General features: G+C 33.8%; 2 protein-coding genes across 2 annotated transcripts; one reads left to right on the top strand and one right to left on the bottom strand.

The window, feature by feature from the left end:
- Positions 1-6,074: 6,074 nt before the first annotated feature.
- LOC113778264 (FCS-Like Zinc finger 5-like) lies at positions 6,075-7,717 on the top strand. Its single transcript, XM_027323601.1, has 2 exons — positions 6,075-6,523; positions 7,218-7,717. The coding sequence occupies exons 1-2, from the start codon at positions 6,183-6,185 to the stop codon at positions 7,396-7,398; spliced, it is 522 nt and encodes a 173-aa protein (XP_027179402.1). The 5' UTR covers positions 6,075-6,182; the 3' UTR covers positions 7,399-7,717.
- A 7,029-nt stretch (positions 7,718-14,746) lies between these two features.
- On the bottom strand, positions 14,747-18,098 carry LOC113777844 (inositol-3-phosphate synthase). The gene is made up of 10 exons (XM_027323060.1): positions 17,633-18,098; positions 17,363-17,431; positions 17,079-17,214; positions 16,719-16,966; positions 16,385-16,611; positions 16,148-16,263; positions 15,877-16,053; positions 15,505-15,693; positions 15,327-15,389; positions 14,747-15,115 (listed from the first exon to the last, which is right to left on the bottom strand). Exons 1-10 carry the CDS (start codon positions 17,818-17,820, stop codon positions 14,996-14,998), a joined length of 1,533 nt encoding a protein of 510 aa, XP_027178861.1. The 5' UTR covers positions 17,821-18,098; the 3' UTR covers positions 14,747-14,995.
- Between the last annotated feature and the right edge of the window lie 9,237 nt (positions 18,099-27,335).

Here is a 27,335-nt window from a genome sequence, read left to right as displayed (position 1 = left end):
ATATTATTTGAGATAAATTTACAATCTAAACACACTCATAGTTAACTTGTAACTTCTCTAAAGTGCCTTTATTTAATGTAGATTGTTATTTAATATAACCTAACTTATTTAATGTAAAGTTAATTAGTCATACTCCATTTTATATAAGGGTATTTTTTAAAGATAGTACTCTAGATTTATTCTTCCAGTAAAGTTAACTAAATTCTCCTAAACTATGTGAAAAAAAGAAAATCAAACCTATCAAAGTGAAAAATGATGGGAATTGAACCGCTATCATCAGACCAGACGGATGAATCATACATTTATTTAGATTTGAAGAAATCATATATTAGTGACAAGTGACTGTACTAAAGACACGTAAAGATCTTCGTGGTGGGCGATAGTCCAAATACCATTGATCAGAATATGTATGAGATCATGTATATTGGTGGCCGAAAGCCCAAGGGCCGTTGATTATCATATGCATGAGACCATATATGTTGAATATGAAACTTTTTTTCAGACCTAGAAAGATGTGACATATGTACTCAATGAGCTTCTCGATGCCTTGAAAGATTAGTGATGCAAACACTATAGAAATAGGAAGGCAAAAGAGTAAACAAAAGGCCATTGGACTGGGATTACCACTTGGACATGTGATTGTGGAAGAAAGCCCCATACATGACGACACACTAAAGTGCTCATAATTGATGGCTTAGGTAGTCGAAAACGAAGTTTGATGCTTGTTCTTTTTTGTAAAAAATGCCAAAATGCACTAGACTGGGCCTACAAGTTCTCAATAATATGTGTTTTAAAAGACAAAATTGGTCCCAATAATTGACATGAATAGGGTACTGAAAATGACTAATTACGACTCTCAGGGCTCGGAATACGACCAGCCTGGCTCTATATATATACTTTCTAGTCGAATTTTACCATTATTTCTTTTCCCTTTTAAATGTTTGAAAAATAAGCTTGTATAAACAAAATACCAAAGCAGGAACATAAAAAAGGCAACTGTGATATGCTCATTCACCAACAAGTTATCAAGATTTACAAATTGAATAATTCTTTAATCGTATTTTTTAAACCAATATATTTCTTGAAAAAGAAGCTAGTAAACCAATTTGGCAAGCATGAAGAAAATTCAAGGTCCTCTTTGACTATTGGATTGGTTAAAGAAGAAGGAATTCAAAAGCCAGCGACACATAGGAGCCCACCTATTTATTTCGTTTTCCTCTTGTTTTCCTTCTTGCCAATTTTTTTGTTTGAAAACTTTAGAAACTGAAATGATTTTACTTTGTTTGGTTATCTCTTCGCCTAACTAAAACCCTTTATTCTCCGCACGCCTAAGTTATGGATTCTTTGAATTGGTTTTGTGTGAACATCAAAATTGCAAAGAAAGCTATCCGCCGAACTTGAAATAACTATAACGAAGGAAAGCATATTCTGTGACCAAATTAACATTTTGATATCGAATATGACTGTTTCAGAAAAATAGATTTTAAGTAATTATTTCTCCCATATCATATAGGGTGGTCACAGTTCAAATTTGAATCGGAATCGAATTAAAATCGGCCCGATGATTTGTTAAACCGGAATTGATACCAAATTTTGGAAATCGAAACTGAAACCATGACCGTAACTACATATTCAGGTTCAGATTCATCAAAATTTTGAACCGAAACTGAAACCGACGATTTACGACCAGCTTAAACCATCTTAAAAAACATTTGTTACCTAAACTTATATGCCAGTTTAGAGTTATATATTAACAGTGAACATCTAATACCAACAGCTCTAATCCTAATCCAACAATCCATTGTCCCATTTCATTAGTAAGTCTATACTCTATGATTAATCTAAATCAATCTAATCTAATTAATAATGAGATATTTTTTTTCGTAAAATTTGTATCATTTTTTTCTTTTTCCTTGCACATGATAATACAATAAATTTCTTTTTTTTCCATTCATTATCATTTTTTTAGAATCAATTTTATAATAACAAGTGTTTAAACATAACTAAAAGAACTGAAACTACAACTTGAAGAAACGGGAATCGTAACCGAAATCAGAAGTTCAAGAATCATAACTGTAACTATCCTTATAAAAGTCAATTTAGATTTCACATTTCAAAAAAATCAAAATCATCAATTTTTAAATTGAAACCGATGGCAATGTTGTTAAATTCGAATCGGATAGCAATTCGACTAAACTACTGGGTCAGGGGTCAATTGGTCGGATTAGTCGGACCGTTCTCAAAAACCCGCTGATGTTATAATTATTTTATATTTTTATAAGTTTCAGAAATATTAAAATTAAGTTTTTGATTATATTTGGCCAATCATAAAAAATGTTCCAAAAATATTAGACTTGCAATCAAATATACACCTAATAATTATATATAAAAATGTAAATTCATGGTTAAAATATATCTATTCTCCAAAACTACTTGAAAAATAAATTAAAACAAATTAATGCAAGTTGGAATCACTGATGCTAAATTAATGAGATCATAGGGATGAAAACATCTTAATTAGAGATCATTTACCAAAGCGAGTGATTTTGATAGTTACACTAAATAAATGATGTTTTCTTATTCCTATTAATAAATGAAAGTGTTACAATTTAGGTAATTCAAATTATGTTTGGAGAAAAGAAGAAAGAAAAGTTTGAGAACCGGGTCAATCAGTCGAATCGGGTCATTAGTTTATTTGGTTTTTGATGATTTTGACTAATTTTTTTTATCAAAGCGATTTTATACTACAAGTCAATTAAAAAAGAAGGGCGGTTCACAATCAAATCGGTCGGATCGACCGATCCGATCTAGATCTAGCAACACCGTCGCCGTGTCTAATGTCAGTCATGTATTTGTCTATGACGACAAGCTATGCCTACAGAAAATACCCTATTCCCTCTTTCTTCCTAGAGAAGAGAAAGTGCCTTGACAAGTTCAAAGTCCTAGAATCACACGTGTCTCATGTGAAAACGGCACAGTTTAGAAAACCAATCCGACAATCACGTCACACAAGGACGAGAACTAGTGTTTCAACCAAACCAAAAGTAATAGATAAAGAATAAAAAATATCAATATTAGATGAGCAAGAAACAATGGAGGTAGGGATGGCAACGGGGCGGTGCCTATTAATTCCCTCCGTTCCCCGCCTCCCACTCCCCCCGCCCCGCCCCGCCCTGCTTCCCGCGCGGGTGTTCCCGCGGGGTTAATAAAATTTTCCCCGCGGGATTAATAAAATTTTATTATAGTTAAATTTTAATAAATAATCAAATACTAAAATATTAACACTTCATCAAGTTATTATTCATTGTAATTTTACAATTGAAACTTATAAAAACAATCAAACAAAAGTTATTTGAATACAATCCAATATGATGAAATAAATACAACTAAAATAGTCAAATTTTCACTTTTGGTACAAATACAATCACTAATTCATTATTCTGTTTGTGCTTTTTTTTTGAGAAAAAAGTGTTATTCTATTAAGTGTAATTAGAAATTTAGTATAAATGTATTAGTAAATTTAGTATAACTAATTAATAAATTCTATTAGTAGACATGTCTAATTATTCGTATCATTGATAATATCAATTATATTACATACACTAATATACATTATATAATACATCTAACTAATAATATCATTATCATAAGTTTATAACTAATTAAATTATATATTATATATAATTATATATTTATATTTATATATATATACTTTTTCTTTTGCGGGGGGCGGGGTGGGGGTATACTTCCCCGCCCTGTTTCTAAACGGGGGAAAAAAATTCCCCCCCGCCCCCGCCCGAACTCCCGCCCGAGAGCCCCGCGGGGCGGGCACCCGCCCCCATTGCCATCCCTAAATGGAGGCACTGCATTGCATAACAGGTTTTGCAGCGGTCTAGCACTACACATGTTTTCTGCTTCTTCTTGTCGCAAAAATATTTTACATGTTACATTGAGCATGAGTCACTGCTCCTGTTTCCCTCCTCCCCCACACAATAATGCTGGTTTTCATTTTGTACACTCATTCAACCAATTATATTGCATGAATACTGTACAACTCTAGCGTGCAAGCATAAATATTTACTTTATTTTTGAAAACGGATTCTTGCATGTATATTGTAGTGCAAACTTAGAACAAGCATATAGTGATAAAAAAAATGAAGTATAGAAGATCTATATTTGTATACTCTCAAAAGGGAAAAAAAAGGGATTTTTAATTGTAAAATACTGCTCAACTGTTATGTTGCAAACATAGAGGAGAGCTCCATTAACTAAGGTCTTGCTTGATAACTCAATTTAACACTTAAATTTAATGGATTCAAATCTTAACATATTCAAATCGTTTGATAATCAAAATTGAATATTTGAATTAATTAAGTGACATTAAATTTTCTAGACCTCCAAAATTAAGGTGCGTTTGATAACCAAAATTAAATATCTGAATGTGATATGCACTTAAATGTATTAGATTTAATACTTAACAATTCAATAACTCAATGAATTCAGACTTCAGATTTCAAACTTCAGTTTTCAGACTTCACTTTTATCAAACGCGCCTTAAACTCCGATTATTATCTAGTAAGGAGCATAGGATCAGATATTTTGGGATCATTATGTCTGTGGCCATCATTTGGTCATGCCGTGATTTTCAATTGTTTTTTCAGACGAACTTTAATATTGTGAGTAATAAAGCATCCTATGAGTCATACGTGGGTGAAAATTTATGAGTTCCATCAGACAATAATTAAATGAAAAATCAAACAGTGAATATTGACGATCTTTCCAAAACTGAATTAATTTATGTAACTTTCACTTGAAACGCACCAGTTTGGGTACATCTGGCCAGGATCAATTGCCTACCATTGCAATCGACAATGTCCTTTTCACTTTCTATTACTTTCCCATGCACTTCAGCCCATGCATGTCCCATGGAAATGAACAATAATTACTAGTTTCCCCTTAAAGCTTGGAAAACACTGTCCAAATACAACGGGAATTTAGAATATTCATCCCCATTTAGAATCCGTAAACTTTAATACTGTGGGGTCACTCCTTCGATCAACCGTTGATGTCACTCTGCACTTATGATTCTGCCCCAAACGGCCAATGGGCAGAACTTGCGGACAACAAACCTATCATCATCAGCCATCATTTTTAAGGGTCATTCTATTGTGTGCCCTAAAAACACATGAAAGTAAATCTTTTTCGTTAGAGTGCATGCAATTTTCTGGAGAGAGTAATTTTAGAATATTAGCACAGCAGCACAACTAGTCTTTACGTTAGTGTGTTTATGGCGTGTGCTCTTAGAACAATATATTATCAAGAAGGAGATAAACAGTATAGATTAATTTTTTATGTACTGACAACGTAGCGATTTTTTTTTGTTTTTGTTTACACTAGCAACTTTGGATGAATGTTACATGTGCATGATTTGAATTTCAAATTTAAACTCATATTATGTAGCATAATCTAAACATGTTACTGTAAAAAAATTATACACTAACAGCATTTACAAAATTTTGTATAATTGTCAAAACATAGTTGCACTATTGTGTATATAATTGTTAAAAATAGTGTATATAAGATTAACTCTTTACCTTATATTCTCAAAACATAGTTGCACTATTGTGGTTTGGCATAAAAAAAAATTTCACAGGTTTTAGCGTAAACTAACTTATTCAGTTTGATAATATATTTCAAATTTTAACTAGATAAATTACGACTTTGTTTATAATTGAATTTACCATAATATTTGTAATATATGACCTTACTTAACTGATGAATTTGAATTTAATTTCAAAAAACATAGCGTAATTGAATTTCAATTAGATGATAGATGCATTTTATTAGCACTAATAGATCTGCCTAACTATTCCAAGACACAAATCTAATCACCAAATAAAATATAAAAAGGAAAAAAAAAGTGTTGAAAATAATTACACTTGCACTTCAATTGAAAGTGATGCCATGAGGTAGACTACTTCATAAACCACTAATTTGCACAACATCAATTGACAATCCAACGGCTCATATTCACTTTCATCCCCCTCTTATTCTGCTTATCTCCACTCCCACCTTCCATTTCACTCCATTCTCCAAACACACTCACGCACTAACACACACAGACACACACACCAATATTCATATATTCTCTCAGCCCAGCCAGCCAGAAGGCGAAGGGTCCGATGTTGGGGAAGCGTGCACGGGCACCTATGAGGAGAACAACAAGCATGACTGGGATCACCGTTGATGTAGGAGCTGGGAACATGGCCATGGATGCACCGGCATCTTTAGATCCTCAGAATCCAATCACTTCTGGTGATCATGGGGTCCCAGAAGGGCATGTGATGGTAGGACCAAGTGCATATGATCATCGTTTAACAGCTCCCATGTTGTTATCTCCCAGATATTTTAGGAGGGATCCGTCAGCTGATCATCATCAACCTTTGGAAACAGCTAATTTCTTGAGAACTTGTGGCTTGTGTAATCGCCGTTTGGCACCCGGCCGTGACATATACATGTACAGGTATCAGCATGTCATATGGCTTCCTTCCTTTGTATGTGTGTGTGTGTGTTTTTTTTTTTTTCTCTTTTTCTTTCCTTTTTGCTTCTCTCCCCTTGGGATTGGTGGTTGGCTATTTTTGGTGGGAGACTCACTATTGTAGTGTTCTTATTCTTGTTTATGGCTTTTGAAACTATAATATCTTATTGAAGTGGGGTTTTATGTGATTGAGGTTAGTGATAGAAGTATAGGGTTGCATGCTTGTTTATTCAAGAATTGAATTTGTGACATTTCTAGACCAGGGTTTTTTGCTTATTAGTAAGTTTAATTCGTGAAAGGGTTTTTTGTGACTAAGGTCAGTGATAGAAGACTAGTGTTGCATGCTTGTTCATTGAAGAGTTGAATTTCTGAAATATCTATAGCAGTATTTTTGTTTATTGGTATGCTTAATTCGTGAGATATACTTGACAATCTGATTGATTTGTCACAATATTAGTTTTTGTTTCTAACTTTTCTGGCATTGAATTCATGATTTCGTTTTGCCAAATTTTGTTTGCTGCGTTAATAAATTTTTCTGCGTGTGTTATTACTAATTTCTTGGCATAAATAGTTAATACCCCTGTTAGTGATTGCCACAAGCAAAAACAAAGAAGCTATATATTAACAGTCTCTCCTTTGCTTTCTTCTTGTATTTTTTTTGGTTGTAATGAAAATACAGGGGTGATTCAGCATTTTGCAGTCAAGAATGCAGGGAGCAAAGGATGAAACAAGATGAAAGAAAAGAAAAGTATCGCATGGCAGCCTCAAAGAAAGTTGAAGGTCATCATAATCAGTATTCTGAGCTTGCTAACTCGGCCTCTGAATCCTCTAGCAATAGTGAGACAGTTGCTGCAGCTTGAAAAGTTACTACTTAAATAGTACATATATTTGATGATAATCGTATAGAAAAAAAAAGATTCTACATTTAAATGCGAAAAAAAATTAACTATGTGTGTTAGAACTAATGATGTAGGGGAAATTATCTATGTATGGCTTGAATTTTGTCTCTCTTTCTTTTGGGGCAATGGCCGATGTTTTCAGGAAAAAGTCTGAAGTCTTAGTTGCTAATGAGCTAGGTTACTCATTAGCAAAAGGTATGATGCAAGATTTGTAGAAAAACTGTATGTATAATTTGAGGGAATGCTTAATTTTGTTCAAGAAATTTTCTGTATTGTAGTTTCTCTCTTTCTAGCTAAACAAGTACAAGATTTTCGACAGTTTCCTCGTTCCAAAGCTTCATCTCCCAACCCTCAAAGTTGGATGGTGGGTTTATTATGTCTTGTGAATGCTAAACTAAAGCTGCTATCTGGGAGAAAAATATTGAAGGTAAATTTTGTATATACTATCATGATTGGATGCATGATATATATACACAATTGAATTTCAAATTCAAATTTAGATTAATTATCATACATCTAAATATTAATTAGGGAAGTGCTCATAATTTAATGAAATGAACTATTTACAGTATCATTCTCTATTGCTATTAAGGAGGCATCTAATATTTGTAAGATTAGAGATAACGCACACTAGAAATTATCAAAATGAAGGATGATTGATTTGTTGAAATATAACATGATCCATGTAACATGAAGGCAGTGATTAACTTTAAGATGCAAAGGATAAAAATTTTGACTATGAGTTTCTATAGATTGATTGAATATTTTTAATTTCTCTCGTTTAATTGGACTACTCTGGAACAATTTGCATCTTGCTCTGGTATTACCAATGAAATTATCAAAGTATACGTCTATTTCTTGAAAAGCCACCAATGATTCTAGACTAAGGTGGCGCATTATGTTGCTTGCTGGTTCACAACTGGAATAAGATTAATTTTTCTTGCAATCATCTGTACACACTTTGTTCAGCAGAATAATTTTCTTTATAACGTCTACCAACCGGCCATGACACGATGCAGTAGGACCTTCAATCAAATCCATGGAGGCCGAAAACTTCTGGCACCGGACATTGAAGTGATTGATTTTCTCCCAAATTTCTTCAACAGAACAAAAAGGATTTTAATTGGATGAGAAATTCATACAAGTACATTTTATTGGATTTCATCTTGGAAAGGTGCTATGAAAAAGGTTGACCATATAATTTTCCAATGTCTGATCTCAAATACTAGGGGTGGCAATTCGGGTCCAAATCAGGTTGGCGGATCGGGTTCGGGTCAACCCGCCAGAAAATCTGTTGACCCGAACCCGACCCGCCAACCCGTGACGGGTCAGGTATGCTGACCCGAACCCGAAAATTTCAGGTTGACGGGTTGGCGGGTCGACCCGAAATGACCCGAAACTTAATTTTAATTTATTAATTTATCACTGTAATTTCTAATAAAATCAATTTCTCACAAAACTAATTACATAATCAAGTAATAAAAATTTAAATAAATAATTCCAAACCAAATCTAAAATAAATTAAACACCGTAAAAGTGTTTTATCCCAAACAAAATATAAAATAAATTAAAACAATATAAAAGTAAAAAATAATATAATATATTATTTGTCCAAATATAATAATTTCAACTTCACACAAATTAAATAAATTCATTTAGGATTAAGTAATTAATGCCTTTGAAAAAAAGAATAACTTAGTTTAGTTAGATAAAATTATTTTTATGTTTATTAAATTATTTTTAATTCGTAAACGGGTCATATCGGGTCATATCAGGTCACCACGGATTGACCCGAAATCGACCTGTTTTCTTTTCGGGTTCATCGGGTCCAACCCGATTCTGACCCGAATTCCCGAAACCTCAACCCAAACCCATTAATTTCGTGTTAGGTTCGTGTCGTGTTTTCAGGTCGTGTCGAAAATTGCCACCCCTATCAAATACCCTCGTTGCTTATAATTGAGCTTAGGGGTGCGTTGGCATACAAGTCACAAATTGTATTGAAATTTGTGGTTTCTTAGGCTTTCAAGTAATGACAGGAATTGCATGTGAATGAATAGAAATTAATACTAGACACTTCACTCTGATAGTTATAGCCAAAGACTAGACTATGACCTTCTTGACATATTCAAATTTTTAGGTAAGAGTATGATGTCGTAGCATGTATTACAAAACTTTTTTTTTTTTGCGTTTGTTGTATTTTTCCAACCATGCACTGTGCTATCTTTTGATGTGCACGTTTAACATCAGCACAATACAACTGTGCGATGTAAAATTTCCAAAGCGACTGATTCAGGAGACAAGGACACAAACATTAATGCAAGAAAGATATTTACTTAAATCTTGCATTCTTTATATTTCCAATTTCTTTTTTTTTTTTTGGTAAGATTTATGGGTTTTTGTAATCCTATGCAGAACCAAACTTTAGTGTGCTTCATGAATAACTCTCTCGGCCTACACTTGTTTAATTTTCCAGCTTTTCTAAAGCCTATGCATTTGTGTCTTCTTTTGCCAGTTTTAATTGTACAGCCCACTGCCCACATAGGAAGAAGAGCCGTCGACTCTAAACAAGATTACGTGTCTATCAACTGTTTTCAATTTGAACATTAGAATTGCTAGGAACGGTTAAAGAATTAGTAAAAAATTGGAAGATTTGGTAGCAAGTCTTGGAAATCCGTGAGGACCCGAATTATATTGCATGCCACGAATTATGTTGCATACATTTATTTTTTTGAGTTTCGAGTCAATAGATTACTTGGGTTACTTTTCAGTTTTTAATTAGGTGGTCGGCATCATTGGGTTAATCTCGATAAATTATGTGCTAGATCTAAGGAGGTTTGGTTATAAGTTACTTTCAGAGGCTTTTTAATTGAATGTCGGAGATTGGGTATCATGTTATTGGATTTTTATCCTTGGAATGGCTACTAATTTAGTAGTCAGAACAACTGAAATCCTAGCTGGCTTAGCAGCATATTACATTGTTGATAAACTGTCAACACAAAGTTACCCTAGTATGCAGGCTAAAGATCTAATGAATGGTATACAAGGGGGAGGGATAGGTCACGTGATAGGGAGGAAGAGAGTGTAAGCGAGAGATTCGGATTTGAAATCTTTTACTTATATTAAAAAAAAAAAGAGACAGAGAATGATATTTAAAATTTTCACATTCTAGTTAATTTTGTGGAACAACAAAATATAAAGAATTTCTTAAATTTAAATGCTCTAATTTGGGCTAGGAGAGAAGAAGAAAAAGTAAATATTGAAGAGGTATAAACGTTTCTAATCTTGCCGACTGTTTTCTTAAAAAAAAATTGGATGCATGGGAAGCATAACACCGAAAATTAGATCTTAAAAATATACAAACAGAAAATATTTGCACAAAATGAAACAAATAAAATTCATCTTTCATTGATTTAGGTAATATACTAATATAATACACAATTAAAATGTAACTCATTTTAATTTGTTACTGACCAACCTGATTTCTAATCTTTTAACCTTTACTAGTAAGGGATAACTGAGTTCGAGGTAGTTCAAGAACCTAAAAAAACTTGAAACTTTGTTGAAGGCTAATTGATCAGCTGTTAAAGTGATATGGTTGCCAGTTTTATATTGGTTTTCTCAGTGATTGGGATATTTTACTTTCATAAGTTGCATGGGAAATCTAGATCTTGATGGAGATAGAGAAACCAGAGGGTTAGAAAGTTGATTTAAGTGCCTCAGATACCCTAATACAGTGTTCTTGCCATCTAATCAAGTTGATGGGCATCTATTGTGATGTTCAACTCTTACATAAATCTCCAAAAACAATTTTCTAACGTCTATGGTCTAATGTGTGAATGTGTTTGGCTTTTCAGTTTCTTGATTAGAAAGAAACCTTTTACCGACACTACTTGGTCTATGTGCATCTGCATAGTAGACTTTGAGTGTGTCTAAATAGTAGATTATTTTGGATAATTTTTTGAAAAAAATATTACTGTAATACTTTTTTGATATATATATATATGTGAGATAAAGTTATTATTAAAAAATGTATTAATAGTGCAAGCAAATAAAAATTGAAAAATGAACTACAATTCAAACAATTTTTATTTTAATGCTAGGAAGATTCTTGCACATACGCAAGAGCACTGGCGGAACTAGAGATTGGGATTTAAAGACAAAACTAGTAAAGATGCATATTTTGAAAAGAATCAATCTTACAGACAGTTTATACATTATCATCATTGTCGGATGTATGACAACTAACCTGAACTTAATTTTGAAAACCAAATTTTGTATATGTATCATGCATCGAAGCGTGATAATGTATACGCTAACAGTGTATGTAAGATTAATATTTTTAAAAAGGGTATCTTTATATATTTTAAAAAAAAAAGTGATAAAATATATTTGTTTACAAGGATGCATGTAAATATTTATTTAAAGGGATGTTAAAGGATTTCTCAACTCTTGTGGGGAGAAGGGGTGAAGTGTAATTTCTATTTGGGTATAAATGAATGTTTTCAGTTTTTACTAGGGGTGTACAAGAATATTTGAAATCTTGGGCCGGCCCCCCTTACACCCGCCAGCGCAGAGGAAAATCCGTCGGCTGCTGTTTTTTATTTCTTTCAGAGGTCATTTCGAGTCTCTTTCGTCCCTAATTGACTGAAAACCAAATCAAATAATTTCTCGAACTTGACTGTATCATCTCAAAGTACGGAAAATAGTATAAATATTTAAGACCAAGAAAAGGGGACCAACAACTGTCTACTGAAACTTAGTGAGGATTCTACATGTAGTTGAGATTTGTGCTCGTGGAGTTTTCATGCGTGTATTGCTCCATCTTAATAAAAATTTCTATTTTTGCTCAAAAAAAAGGGACCGACAGACATCTAAACGAAGGCCACCTCTCCCAAGGTTTGTAATGATTGCAGTCGCTTTCCTTAAAGTTTGAAAAATTACAAAAACTTTCTTTAGAAGATATGTTTTGGTAACAAATTGTGATGTAAATACAAATAATCTAATGAATATTCTATATTGCTCCTATTTGATTTACAAAACAAATTAAATGACAAAAAAAATCAAATATCGGCATTATTTACTAAACAAATAATTTTAAGGTAGTTTTTTTTTTGCAGTAAAATTTAGGCTATATTTTAAGGTATTGTGAAAAAAACTGTTTGTAGCAAATGCAGCCTTACTAGTAGGTTATTTATAAAACTAAGCAAGAAGTTCTTTTAAATGACTTATAAATTAAATATAACGTATTAGGTGAGATGAAGTTAGAGCTACTGGATAAAAAATATTTGCAAAATGCGGATTTCTTTTTCCTTTACACCCACTTTTTATTTAGAATTTGTAGAGTTGTCAAGGAAGGTAAGTATTATTTTTTAAAATCTCAAGGGAGGTGATTGCAGTTGTCAAAAATCGCAAGGGAGGGTTCTGAAATTATTCCGTAAACAAAAAAAACTTAATTAACAACAAAAAATGAAGAAATCGTAATTAAGGGGTGATAGCTATAGAAGAAATTGAAGAAATTTGAGAATCTTACATGACAGATAGGGCTTGCTCTCAATTGATCACTTTAGTTGATTATAGATTTGGATTTTGGATAATTAGTCTTTTGTGATGTTCTCGATTATTTTTGCATTCAAATTATAGGTTTTTAAAAATAAAAAAAATTAAAATTCATAATCAATCAAAAAATAAATTTTGTTGATTCTGATTATTCTTTATAATCACTTTTCATAATCAATTTTTGTAAAATCTAAAGTAACGAGGACAAGGGCATAAAAAGGCAGCTTCAGAGATTGTTCTTCTTCCCTCTCTTTTTCTAATGAAAAAATTTCATTCCACAAGGCAAAAAAGAAAGCAGCTCTTATGGTTTTTTGGGCTTTTAGGTCTTCTTCGGCAACCAGATTTGTCTGTTTAAGAAGAATTAGAAGTACGGATGGGCTCTAAACCAAAAAAGACTCCTGTTGGATTAAATGGGCTCATTAGGCCTTTTCATTTTCGTAAAAGCTATGGTCGGCTGGCTTCATCCAAGGTCCATTGCAATGGAAGATGTTGGGCTCCAAATCTTGTGGAATTTAAGTATTCAGCCTTAATTTACAGGTTAGTTTGGATAATAGAGGATTCTGTGGAAAATGCACTCCAAATTCAAGAGATTCGGGTACTAAAAACTACCATTTTCAAATTACTTGGATTTAGAGTTAGCTCAACAGATATCTGGATTTGAATTTTTTTTTTTTTTGCTTTAGTATTTAGATGGCAATTTAAAGCACTTGAGGGTTCATTAAATAATACTTTATGTCAACTCAAATTACTCCTTTTTTTCCATCCCTTCTGTCCCACAATCAATCATGACAGAACTAGTAATTCATCACAAATCTTTGAGATACATAAAAGAGCCATTAGTGCAGCTTTCTTTGTGGAACAAATCATACTGGACGATTTTCAACTAGTTTATTAATAATATTAGCTTCTATTTTATTTAAAAAAAAAAGAGTCAACATGATTGCTACAGTGAGTTGTGCAATGATTTGGACAGATTATTTGGTGATTTAGATCAATTTGAGTGGCTTTTTAATTGTGCTTTGAACTGATTATTTTTGTAATTTTGGTAATTAAGTTGCCATTCAAAGCCATTCTCAGGTTAGTGGACGTTGGGCTGTTCTCTTATTTGCCATAAGATTTGGCTGTATTTGAAAACTGGCTGTTGATTCTGATGGTTAGAGAGGTGCAAACAAGGCGAGTCGAATTTTAATAGATGGATTGTATTTGTATTTCAAATCGAATTTTGTATATGTTAGAGCTTCAAGCAGTACAAAATACTTCGTGTTTATATAAAATACAGCTTGGAGGACATCAATTTATGTAGAATTCGTATGTGTTATAATAGCTCTCCTAAAATTGAGTGGATCAGGTGGAAATTGCCTCAAGGGGATCCTGTGGCTTCTCCCAATATTGAAAGGGAATTGAATAGCAACTGAATAGGGATGGTAAAGAATCATAATTACTCTACAGAATTAGCAAATGCTTTGATTCTTCCTTTATTCTATACATGTTCATTGTGATTGAGATAAGTTTACATTAGTTATCACATCTCGTACATCAAGTTCAGCAATTTTGTCATCCTACCATGGTAGTTATATATCTACTGTATTTTGGTAATCTTTCTACGTACAGTGTTTTTTTTTTTTTTTTACTAATTCTACTGGATTTTGCATGTTAGGGATCACTAATTACTTGTATGATCAGCTCAAAAATTGTTTCATTTTATCACAACGATAGGTGAATTAGCAGAAAATTAAAACGGCTGCTAAGCAAGTGAGATCAACAACTGAAAGACATTATCTTAATTACCAGCCAAATTACACAGTAACTAACCAGAATATTGCATCTTCAAAAGAAGACATTGACACATGACATACTAGCTTACAAAGGATTAAAAATAACAAAAAGAAGAAGAAAAAAAGAAGGAAAGAAAGGTTGGTTCCTTGAACAAACAGCACGGAACTAATTTTCCTTGATATGAATCTCTTGCTAAACATCCATAAATCAGATGGATGCAAATTCTTCACTTATATTCCAAAATCATGTTGTTCTCTGGTGCGAGTCCAACACAAGCCCTCAATATGTTCTCTAGCATTGCCCTCTGTTTTGAAAGTGCATTCACCACTGGTGTGCCTGGTGGTACCTGTTTTTCCCCAAGAAATCAATCAATTACTACACCATAAAATGAATACCATTGTGATTTCAAGCCAACCAGTGCGTTTCTGGTGGTGTGTTGCATGAATGATAAACAAAGGAATCAGGTGAAACTGGGCATATTTGGCTGCATTTGTGAGTTTTGAGGCTAAGATTGGCTCTGAAAAATCAGGAGGAAAGAGCAAGTATTAACAACTTACAAGAGGGGCTTTAGAGAGATAGCTGAGAATTGTGGCCACAGGGTGGAAGGAGTGGAACTTTCCCTGAAAACAAAATCAAATTGGAAATGGAAGAGCATAAGAGCAAGTATATGCATAATCAAGAACTCACTATTCAGAATAAAGGCAAATGATTTTTTAAGTGACAAATGTGACTGACCTCTCCTTCAGCTTTGAGCTGAATGCGAGTGCTAAGTTCAGCAAGGAGGACAAGATCCAAGATGATTGGAGCAGCCAAAAGAGAGTCTTCACAAGTGTTGTGCAACACTATAGTGCTCTTTCCCCCCATAAATATTTCTGATGTGTATTCATCCATGGCTCTCTTGCTGTCTCCAACATATGGCACATACTGCAGCAACATACAAATTTCATCAGCCCCACATCAAATGATCATCAAGAAACTTAAGAATATTAAGAAATCATATGAAGTTTAAGAGATGATTAACTACATATAGCTCCACAAACATGGTTACTTTTAGACACAACTTCTCAATTGCAGTACAAGAAGATGCATTTATTTCTATCAGAGTACCTTAATGACAACAACATGGTCAGGGTGCTCCCCAGGTTCATAAAGGATACCATTGCTGGCAACCATGTCATCCACCACATTGCTTTTGGAGATCTCCTTGGACCTAAAAGTTTGAGGGGCAGAAAGATTCATGCCATCATTGTTCCCCAAATGGTTGTAGCTCACAATTGAAGTTGGCTGGCAAGCAAATTACACACATCCAACCAAGATAAGTTAAAAGAGTTAGCAGTCCTTTGTAATCTTACAAAACACTGAAGAAGACCAGCTATACCTTGATACCAGCCCCCACGAGGAAATCAACAAGCACAGATTTCATCTTTGTCTGCCCACTCTTGAAGTCATCTCCACCAATCAAGCAGTTCCTCTTAATGGCCAAATCAATCAAACCTGACATAATTCAGTACCGTAACCAAATTAATAATTTTTGTCGGATAATTACAATAAACTGAAGGGTTAGAAGCCTGTTCCAAAAAGTTCATCATAAAGATCAACAGAGAAAGGAAGAAACCTGGGACAAATGTGTTCTGAGGGCTGCCGTTTATAAAAGGGACATTTTCATACATGCAAGCTATAGCATACAAGGTGGAGGGTGAAATCTCAGCCTCATTTCTGTCCAAAGCAGCAAGAAGATTTTCCGTCGTGTCATTAAGGCCAACAGCAACATTGCTGTATCTCTCTGTGTTAGCGGTCCATAAGACAACAATCTTGTCCACCTTGTTCTTCTCCTTGAACTCCCTATTATACACGACAATTGAAAAAAAAAAAAACAGAAATTAGGTAAAGAAATAACCAAGCCCGCTTTATCATTAGCCTTAATGATGATAAGTGTATAAGATTAGTACCTAATATCCTTAATAACTTGTTCAACTTGTTCTTTCTTGGTTCCTTTGATCAAGTTGTTAGCACGTGAGCCTTGATTAGCAGCAATGAAATCAGGGTCATAGATACCAGGGAGAGGGACCATGGATTCCATGTAGGGCCTCAATTGTTTCTGTAGATCAATATCTAAGACCTTAGCCCTGGCCATGGCATCAGCCAAATTCAGGTTGCTTATGTCCCACCCGCCAAAAACAATGTCTTCTGGGTTGACCTGTTCATCATGGCCATATCATTAAAAATGAATTATTATTCTTAAAATCATCAATAAGACCTACCCTTGTTTTACACAATCAAGTTATGTGGTGGGCCATGGCCATGCATACCATGGGAAGGAGGCTCTTGAATGGGGCATAGATCTCCTCTCCATTGAAGGATCCAACCCTTATGGAAGATGCCTGGGTAAGAGAGCCGAAGTAATTTGCTTGTTGCACTTTGTCCTTGGTTGCCCAAGAAATTCCCCTGCAAAAATTTTAATTAAGCCATATTCCAAAATTATTTCACCGGATCCCATCAGAATTATACATATAAAAAAAATTCAGTGCTTGGATTTGACTATCAACAACCTTAATCTCAACGAAATTTGAAAACCAAGAATGAATTGACTTACTCCCTGTTTGCAATGACGCCTCCTGTCAGAGTTGAACCATTGTTCCCTCCCCACCCCACAAGCATAACCCTATGCAAAAACAAACCAAACAAAACAAAATCATACCATGAGAAACAAAACAAACTCAATTATGCATTAGTATAATATACCAAAAAAAAACCCTTTTTTTTTAATCACTCCTACTATTTTTTTGCCCCAAGAATCTCTGCATTTTAGGTGATTTGGGCAAAAATAAGAAAAGGGTTGGTTTCAGAATACGAATATTCTCACCCTAATTTGGGGACATGAATATCAGTCCTGAATTCATATTGAACAGATTTGGGCTTGACAATCCACTGATAAGTACCGTCTCTGTTCTCATGAACAAGTTCGGTGGTTTCATAGTTATAAACAGAGTGAATCTCACTCTCGGAGTACTTCACATTGGGGCTGTCAACCTTAAAGTTCTCGATAAACATCTTTAATTACAACAAATAAACAAATGTCAGACAAACCACGCTAGAATTTCAACAACACTCGTGAGGCAGAGGGAGACAGAGCAAGAAAGGCGAAGGAAATAATTGAGCTGAGAAGAAGAAATGGGGAAACAAAAAAAAACCCACAATTTTAGGACTCCAGAAAGGAGTCCTTTTAACTGATTTTTCTTCAAATTTTCCTCTCAATCTCTCCCTGCCTTCAACTGAACTCCTAGAACACCGCTCTCTCACTCTCAAGTGTGTGTTGTGTGTGTAATCTCTGCGCTTGGCTTCCCAAGGGGCTGCATATATAGCCCAAGTGGCTCACTTGGAGGGACACGTGGTGGGAGGTGACTGGTTTTGGCCCCACGTTTTGCAATCATAATTGGCTGCTCGTACTATTTAGTGAAGCTTAGCCATGCAAAATTTTGTATGAAAAGTGAAAACTAAACGAGAAGCCCGTGTTTCTTTCTGTTGCTGTTAGTGTGTGACTGTGTGAAGAATGGATACGTAAATGATATTTGTTGGAGGTGGGAAAATTGGGGAGAATTCAGAAATTGACAGTAGTGGCTAGCCGGTGGACACCAGTCGGGGGCGTCTAAGCCAAATTGAATCCTCATTCTTCTTTGGATGACTTTGCAGATGAAGGGGTGGAATTTGAGAAGTAGCAAAGTAGATGGAGAAAATATAATTCAAGATCTCTAATTCTTGACCTTTCATCTTGGCAATTGAAAAAAAAAAAAACATTATCTGTGTTCGTGTAACTTATTTCATACTTTTAGGACCAAATATGAAAAAAAAAAAACACCTTAGTTCATGCTTTAGAAGCTTATAAAAGCAGCTCATATCAAGCATTATATTATCTTACTATTATTTCAAATTTAAGCATCACATAGTTTGGTATATCAATGCATAATACATATGAGAAGACAAGCAAAAAAGAATCAAGGATTTCAATTCTCAATTGCTCCAACCAGTTCAAGGCCAAGAATGGCCCAAAATTTTTAATTTTTAATTTTTTTTTAGAAAAGTGTGATGGTCCGTTCAAGGTATTAACACTTAAGGTGCGTTTGATAAAACTGAAATTTGAATCCATTAAGTTAGTAAATTGTTAAATATTAAATCTAATACATTTAAGTACATATATATCAAGCAGTGATAAGTGAATAGTTTATTGCTTAATTTTGAGAGCAAATTTTGTCTAAGAAATTCAATTTCACTTAATTAATTCAGATGTTCAATTTTTGGTTATCAAGCGATTTGAATATGTTAAGATCTGATTCCATTAAATTGAAGTGTTGAATTGGATTATCAAACAACATGGTCTTAGTTGCAACATTGACCCTAAAATAATGTCCTAAATTCACATTTTATGCATTGTCTACCTATACTTAAATGGCACAACCGGTAAGTTGGTTTATGGACTCTTCTATTTTGTGCTCTCGTCCTCTAAACAAAAGTCTAAAATAGAGAAGACGAAAATGGCAGCACACGATAACATTTTCAAGATTATCATTCGAATCTTAATGCACTTCCACAAAAAAAAAAAAAAGGAAAATTTATATTATTTTATTACGACTCGAATCAACTTTTTGATAAGTCTAGTAATTAATCTTTAACCAATGAAATACTACTGTCAAATTAGACAAATAAATACGCCACAATCTTATTTAAATTGTTTTTAATGTGGAATTAGCGAGCTCCACAATAGACCCCCGTAAAATTTCTCATACAAAACTCACCTTTAAATCTTAATCCTATCTTAACCAAATATCCCCCTCAGAATTGATTGGGTTGAGCTTCAGCAGCCGAAGTCGTCGAGTTAGAGGACTAGTTTGAGAAGGAAGGGAGCGATGAAGAAGGCCTATGGGCAAACGCCACTGAACCACTCGTGTGACGCGCGAGATGAGAGAGACAGGAGTACACGCGTGGCGCGAAGTTGTGAGGCTGATTTGGGGACTTCTGATTGGACAGTGGGTCCCAAATGAGTTCCCTTGAGAACGCACTCGAAGCAATTGGGACGGCTTTGACGGCGACCGGTGAATCACTCTATCGTATCAACATCCATCCCTCCCAATGGGTAAAATCAGTTAGGGAAAGGGTTGTGGAGTAGAGTGGTGAGCCATACTTCCGGTGGGGTGGGGAAGGGGCCTCTCTTCCTCTCATGCAATTGCATAATTGATGGTCCAAACTTGGGTGAATTTGTAATTGTACATATGGATATATTGTGAGACACAAATTTTAATGAGTGAAAAATTCTACTTTGTCTTTGCTTTTTTTTTTTTTTTAATGTATGTGAGGGGTCTTGCGTCAAAAACCTTTATTTACACTCTCTTCTCTCGTACCACCAAATCTATCCCTCCCTCCATGTTTTTGCTTGGTATTGCTTAACTGTGTGCATTTATAATGTTAATACTTATATTGTATGGTATGATGGACAATTGGTACAATATAAATGTCTATTTTGTCTCCCATTTAACATTATATAAAATATAAATTTATCTTTCCAATTAGGCTCGATTTGCATGAGTTCGAGTTCGAATTCAAACTTGAGTAAAATAAAACAAAATCGAACTTAAGTAAGGCAAAACAAAATCGAACTCAAAATCGAACTTAATTTTCAAGAGTTCGAGGTCGAGTTCGAACCCATGTTTTTTTGAATTAGAATTAAACTTGAGTAGTGCACTACTCGAATCTGATTTAACTCGTTTGCCCCCTTATCCGAATCTTCACTTGGTTTCAGTTTCGATCCCCTCTTGCTTAATATCAACTAAACTACTTAAAAAGTTCAAATTTGAAAAAGAAAATGATAGTGTTTCTCAGACATGTGATATGAAAAAGGTGATTAAAAGCAAAATCTGTTGGATTGGAAGTAGGGTTAACTTTTATTTTTAGTGAAATTGCCAAATTGGCTATCTTGAGTTTTGATCAAGTATGCACCACACAAACACCATCATACACTTGTGTAGAGTATAAACAACCAGATACGGTAGTATGTTTCGTTTCATCTTAAAAAGGAAGAAGATTCGAATCCTTGACTCTTTGAGGTGCTAAACCAATTTAATAAGTTCGGACCGGGAAAATTGAAATATTAGGTTTGTTTGGATAAATGATTATTTGCAAAATAAATTTAGATTTGTGTCATAAATATATTTTTAAATTATCATTTATCTTTCAAATGAGCCTTTTGTCACAAAAAATATTACCATATAATTAAAATTTTTTTTTTCCAAATAACCTACTAACCAATCACAATGATTCTTGGACTGCACCCTTTTTTTTTTTCGCTTGCTTCAAGTGTCTTATTCCATTTTCCCCTCATCTCGAGCTCGATAACTATCTTCCAAATGAACCTTCATTTGTCTATATAATCACAATTGATCTTTACAAGCCACCCGATATTTTTATGACAATATAGATTTACGAGTCACAAGATCAATTTTAACTCATATATGAATGTCATACTATTATTTGTCACTTAAGATCATACCCTTTGTCTCTAAAAACCATGCTTATTATTACTATCACCAGTTTATGTCATAAAAAGTAAACTTTTCGTGACTTACAGCAATCCAACAAGTTAGGAAAGCTTAAAATTTCTTGCAGCGTTAGAAAAAGAGTTCTTTGTAGACCTATAAACTAATTTTCTTTATACGAATATTTTCCATAACTTCTCGCTGTTGCCACAACGTAATTGTTTGATCAAGTTGAAGTTTGCTGAAATAGCTTTCTGGGCTACTTTTGCATCACTTTCATTAGTCAAAGATTCGAAGTAAAAAAGGAAGGAAATGTTCGGTTTGCACGATGATCATTAACAAATTGATCAGTATTCTACGAATATATGTGAGTATGACATAGATATGGTGCCATCAATATTAAATTTTGGTAAGCAATGGTCCTAGGAGTGCCTTTGGAAAATTGACCCCAAGGCCAAAATTTCTGAATACAGCCATCAATCATCATCTGAAATTCTCGTGAATTAATTTTAATTTCCAGAACAAGTTAGGAGTAAATGTGAGAAAAAGTTTCAGATACAGCTGGATGTCACATTTGGTTATTGAATTTAACCTACTTTGTTTTTTGTTTTTTGTTTTTTTTTTGGGGTAATGGGGTATACCGTATATGTATGTGGGGTATCAGTATGAGTTGAATTGCTCCGGGGCTTTTCTTTCCAAAATGTCACTCGTGCAACTTCAGTGATATGAGTTTTGTCATAAATAGATCTTAAGCACAATTAATGTGGTTTCCAGTAAGCTGTACTACTAAAATTTCTAATTTAGATGCTTTTCTTATGCAATTAAGTAATTTGAATCTAATGCAAGTCACTGTAATTTCTGGCTTAACTATTTCTTTTTTTTTTTTTAAAGAGAAATAATATGTACTTTGAAGTCTATAGAATTTATTTCCTACACTGACAGTGTATATATTGTCAGCATTGGATGAACAATAATTATACAAAATTTGAATTTAAAATTCAACTTTTACACATATGTTATAAATTAAACGATGATGGTGTATACACAATCAGTGTATATAAGATTTATTCATTATTTTAACCATCTGATTCCCTTCTTTAGATGCTCCAAAAATTAATGGGTTTGTTTGGATTGGGCTTTATTTCCCCAAATTTATTTGCTTACATCATTATTACAATTTCCAATACACTTTTTTACCTTCTCAATTACCTTTTTATCTCACATACATCACATCACAAAAAGTACTACAGTAAAAATATCTCTAATAATTCACAATCCAAATAGACCCATTATTATTATTATCCAAAGGACAAGGGTAAATTTGACAGGAATCTCCAACCACCAACTCCATGTATGGTCCTGATGCAAACCCTTGGCATGAGCCATGAGTGGCTATCATATTTCCAAGTACATGAAAGGTCCCTCCCTACTCATGCATGCATGTTAGCACATTTGGTCTCTGTAAAATTAATTGGGATGTGCAGGTATCCGTATATAAAAATTAATTTTTGCTTACCTAATGTAATTGCTTTCACTTTCTCTTTCACTTTCACGCATGGTGGACCATTAGAATCTCAAAAGGGCTGCTAAAGGGCAGACAAAAAACACGTATAAGTTTTCGGATTACATAAATGTAGACACTCACTTCTCATTGGACAAAATGTTCAATTCTTGTGTTTGTTTTTATCTATCTTTTTTTTTTTTTCTTTTTCGCTTTGTTTCTTATCAAAAGCATGCCATATGATCGATCGGAGGCCAAATCTACTACTAACCCACAAGAGATCACTATCGTTTGAGTGGTTCTAAGGCATTATGAATGATACAAGTCATTTTGCGGCTGTAATTTTTTTTATACCCTTTCATTCTTTTATATACCTTTTTTATTTTCAATTGTTACACATAAAATTTCAACTCTGAATCCGACAATGAGGAAAAGCTGTAATCAAAGTATAAAAATAACCACAAAGCTTTCAACTATTTCTACTGTTTCTTAAACGTTTTTTTAATGCTATTGGTTTGGGGTTTTTGGGGTGGGGTTGGGGTTGGGGACTTGTATGCCTTTTTGGTCATAGGTAGAAGTTTTAATCACTTATTCGTCCTTAAAAAAAAAACGGATAGATCTTTTATACACTGACACTGACAGTGTATATATTAGTGGGTTTAGATATATGCTACATATACAAAATTTGATGTTTGAATTCAAATTCAAATGATGTGACATTCATCTAATTCCGTCAGTGTATATACTGACAGTGTAGGAAAGATTAATTCATAAATCAAGATCTTTCAATTCAGATTTAATTATGCTAAATACACCAAAAAGCTTCATCCCTCCACTCGAGTATTAATTCATCTTTTGTTTTTGTATTATAATGCAGAAGTAGTTCAAAAAATTGACTTTGAGCTTCAAAGGAAATATATGCAGTTCGAAATCAAAGGTTGTCAGCCGTTGTTGATTAGAATAGTTAAGCCGCAACAATTTTGAAGTACTTGAACGTTCTCATTACTTTAATTATATTATTCATTCTTTAGAGTTTCTAGATTTGCCCAGTGATGTTTATCTTATCATTATCTGGGTTGAGTTGAAGTCTACATGTCGATTCTGATAAGATTTGCTGTTTTTTGTCTGATTTACCTCATAATTTATTCATTTATTCTTTCTTAAATACATGGAGACTTGCACAGAGCCGTGAACACAAGAGTAATCAACAAGGTAATTGAAATTCTTTAATAACTTTTCGTTAATTTTGGCTAATGAATGTTCAGCCACACTCATTAATAGGGGTTGAAAATTTGAAGTGTTGGTTTTTTCCTTTGGAGAAAAGTGATATTAAGTCGAAATGTGACTAAAAATGAAGTGAAAATGCGTAGTTTGTTCAGATGGTAAATTATGTGTGTTAGCCGGAACCCTACAGCAAAATCTCTTTTTTTTGGGTTGTGGCGTTTGTAAGAGAATGAGCATAGCTTGTCTAATAGTTCTTTCAATCGTGAGGTAGGTTATAAGGGTAACTGTTAGGATTTCTTCTTTTTTTTTTTTTTCTCCACGTTTCGGGTAAAGGTACGAGACATGAGTGCACACTCGCGCGCGCACACACATATGTATAGTCTTGAGATATGCATAGTTTATTTCTAATCGACAAGACGTTGGTTTAATAGTTAAGATTCAAATTGCAGGAGTTAGAAATTTTGAATTTAAATTTTCATTCTTTTTCTTTGCTTCTTAAATCTAAGGGGTTAACAAATATGGATAGTGAACAAAGCCCTTTTTAGTAAAATCATGAAGAAAACAACCAAGATGCAAGAATTGGAACCACTGTAGAAGACATTATGAAGATGAGAGAAGATTTTAGTAAATATTCCTTCTCTTTTGGGGGTAGAGAGGGTAACTACGTTAGTCATGAGTGAGCAAAATTTGCCTTAAATTTAGTCACTAAATCCAGTGGAAGGACTCCTTTCCTGCTTGGTTAACTAGGTTAGCCAGGAGAGATATGGGGGCAGTTGCTCCAATTTTGTAACTGGTATTACTGTTTTCTCTTTGCAATATAGTGCTATGTTATCGTCTTGGAAAAAAACAAAAAACAAAGCCCTTTTTTTTTTTTTTTCAAAATAAGTGAATTATTGAGTTGTTGAGAAGATATGAATAAGTGAGGGGTTCCACAGCCTGCTCCCATTATACTAAGAAGCCCAGCCTCCTCGTGTGCTTTCTTTCCCAATGTGTTTCTATGCTTTTTAATCCTACCCCACTAATTTTTACACTTTTGTTCCCTGTGTAACTGGAACAGTAGTAAAATTTAAAAGAGTAAATATATAATACATTGCTAGTATATACAGTATTACTGTTTGATTCATTACATGTGTGTAAAAGTTGAATTTTAAATTCAAATTTTACATAATTGTCATTCATCCAATATTGAAAGTGTATATACTGTCAGTGTATAAAAGATTAATCCAACTTCAAAACATGCGCAATTTCCTGATGTAATCAGCCTCAAATTTTGGTGTATATTGGGACCATGGAAAATAAAAACTGAAAATGACTTTGTTAGGAAATGAATGATGAAAAGCGAGTAAAAATTTCTACGAGAAAGTGCTAGGCATTGAACAAGGGGTTTGTCAAGTTGACCAGCTATAGTGGTACCAAGAAAGAACCCAAAAAAAAAAGAAGATGCTTTGAGCCAAACTTTTTGAAAAAATAATTGATTGGAATCATGTGGATGTTTTGGACACTTTTCTTTTCCACTTTTTTGTCCTTTTTCTTCCTTTTCCCTTTCTCCAATTTCTTTTTCCTGAATGAATAGGCAGTAGAGTTGTGTAGGATGCTCTACTTAATGAATGAATTGATGGCCAAGTCAATTCCATTGAATTGTTTTCTCCAATTTGGTGAATCACGAGCTTCCTTTTTCGTGCCAATGAAAACAAAGGTTGTTGTGAAGAACGTTGGGGTGCCATCGATGCAGGCAAGCCAAAATTTTGGCATTCATGATTCCAGAAAGCCGCTGTTTATTTGCCTTATCTTTCTTTTGTGGAATCAGAGGGCTTGGTTTTTAATGTCCCTTTATTAGTTTCTATTTAGAGTTGAAAGAAGAATTATACTCATGCACCTATAAAAAAAGGAAGTTGAAATGACCTAAGTCCGCCTGTGGACTGAGGCATCCAAAGAGAGCAAATTTTGTTAAAGCAAATTTTGCTAAAGAAATTGTAAAATTTCTTTTCACACGTGTCATGCATTCAAATATGATACATAATGAAATAATTATAGTGATGAAGAGCATATTAATCCAACTATATATAGCTAAACAAATCTAAAAGGAATTTGAAAGTTTATACTGAATCCTGAGTGCCTAGTGAAGATTTTAGTGAAATTTTATCATCCACTCATCAAAATATTATCGCAATAAACTTAAAATTGTGTACCCTTGAAGGTAAGTTGGTTAAATAATATTTATCTTTTTTTTTTTTTATCAAAACAAAAAGCTTAAAATTGTATACATGAATGAAAAGCTTTATCCTTTCATTGCTTTAAAAATAAATAAAAAATTTCTACTTTCGCTATTGTTGTATTTTCGTATATGATTTATTTTAGAGGTCGACACTTGGATATTGGAATACCATGCCGCCATTGACAAGGCTTCTACGTCTCGTGGCTTCGGAAAAGTAACATTTGGACTCATGGCGTCAGCATGTCATCGTCAAAGCCCAAATGGATACTTGTTCCTGGGTTGACCGGCAGATGGCCCAAATGAAGCTCATACAAAAATGAAGCCCACTCAAATTAAAAAGGCATTATTGATTAAATTTTTTTTTACACCCTTACTATTTTTACAGTACAAAAAATAGTAACAAGCGTAGATTCCTGTCACACAATTTGTACTCGAACACATGTATGCTTGGATAGGAGATTAGGACATTGCAGCGCTTTTTGTGGTGTGATATATGTGGGATAAAACAGGGAGGTAGAAATTGTGTTTATGATATAAGTTAAATAATATTTAATTTTTTTTTTTGCCAATTATGCTAATCGAACGGACCCAATATCTGATCTTTTGTCATCTGATTGTCATGTTGGGTGTCAAATTGTCGATACTTGGCCAATAATATTTGTAAAGTTTATTATTAGCATTTTTTTTGGGATTTTGTTCTAACATTCTAAGGGAATACCTAGTTAAGAATTCATAAATGTGACTGGTCTAGGTCGGCACTTTAAAAAAAAAAATTGATTTAATTGTCCTCCTAGCGTTTAACTGTCAGAGAACAAGACTAAGAAATGAGATGATTAGGCTTAGGAAGCTCGTTATCTGTTTAAGGTTACGTGAAGGTGCCCAACAATAATTAGATGAAAGTTCACTCAAGACTGAGAAATTTAGGTGAAAAATAAGAAATTTACGGACTTGTAACAACAAGTGCAACAATAACTCTAATTTACTCGCGATGGTGGTGCTGTATATGAGGCAGATTTTTGACGAACTATAAACATCAGTTGCAGTGATACTTTATGTTCAGCCATTATTTGCCTGGATGGTCACATTGTCAACTAATACCAAA

The sequence above is a fragment of the Coffea eugenioides genome, chromosome 7 (assembly GCF_003713205.1).
Source record: "Coffea eugenioides isolate CCC68of chromosome 7, Ceug_1.0, whole genome shotgun sequence".
NCBI classification, from domain to species: domain Eukaryota; kingdom Viridiplantae; phylum Streptophyta; class Magnoliopsida; order Gentianales; family Rubiaceae; genus Coffea; species Coffea eugenioides.
Note: the sequence above shows the minus strand (reverse complement) of the source record. Positions and strands in the feature narration are given on the sequence as shown.

What these genes read in the sequence shown, in the direction of transcription:
- LOC113778264 (XM_027323601.1), top strand. Translation starts at nt 6,183, where the DNA reads ATGTTGGGGAAGCGTGCACGGGCACCTATGAGGAGAACAACAAGCATG. An exon ending in CGTGACATATACATGTACAG is followed by an intron (nt 6,524 to 7,217) that starts GTATCAGCATGT and finishes ATGAAAATACAG; the next exon opens with GGGTGATTCAGCATTTTGCA.
- LOC113777844 (XM_027323060.1), bottom strand. Translation starts at nt 17,820, where the DNA reads ATGTTTATCGAGAACTTTAAGGTTGACAGCCCCAATGTGAAGTACTCC. An exon ending in GGCGTCATTGCAAACAGGGA is followed by an intron (nt 17,215 to 17,362) that starts GTAAGTCAATTC and finishes AAATTTTTGCAG; the next exon opens with GGGAATTTCTTGGGCAACCA. An exon ending in CAAGTTATTAAGGATATTAG is followed by an intron (nt 16,612 to 16,718) that starts GTACTAATCTTA and finishes CGTGTATAATAG; the next exon opens with GGAGTTCAAGGAGAAGAACA.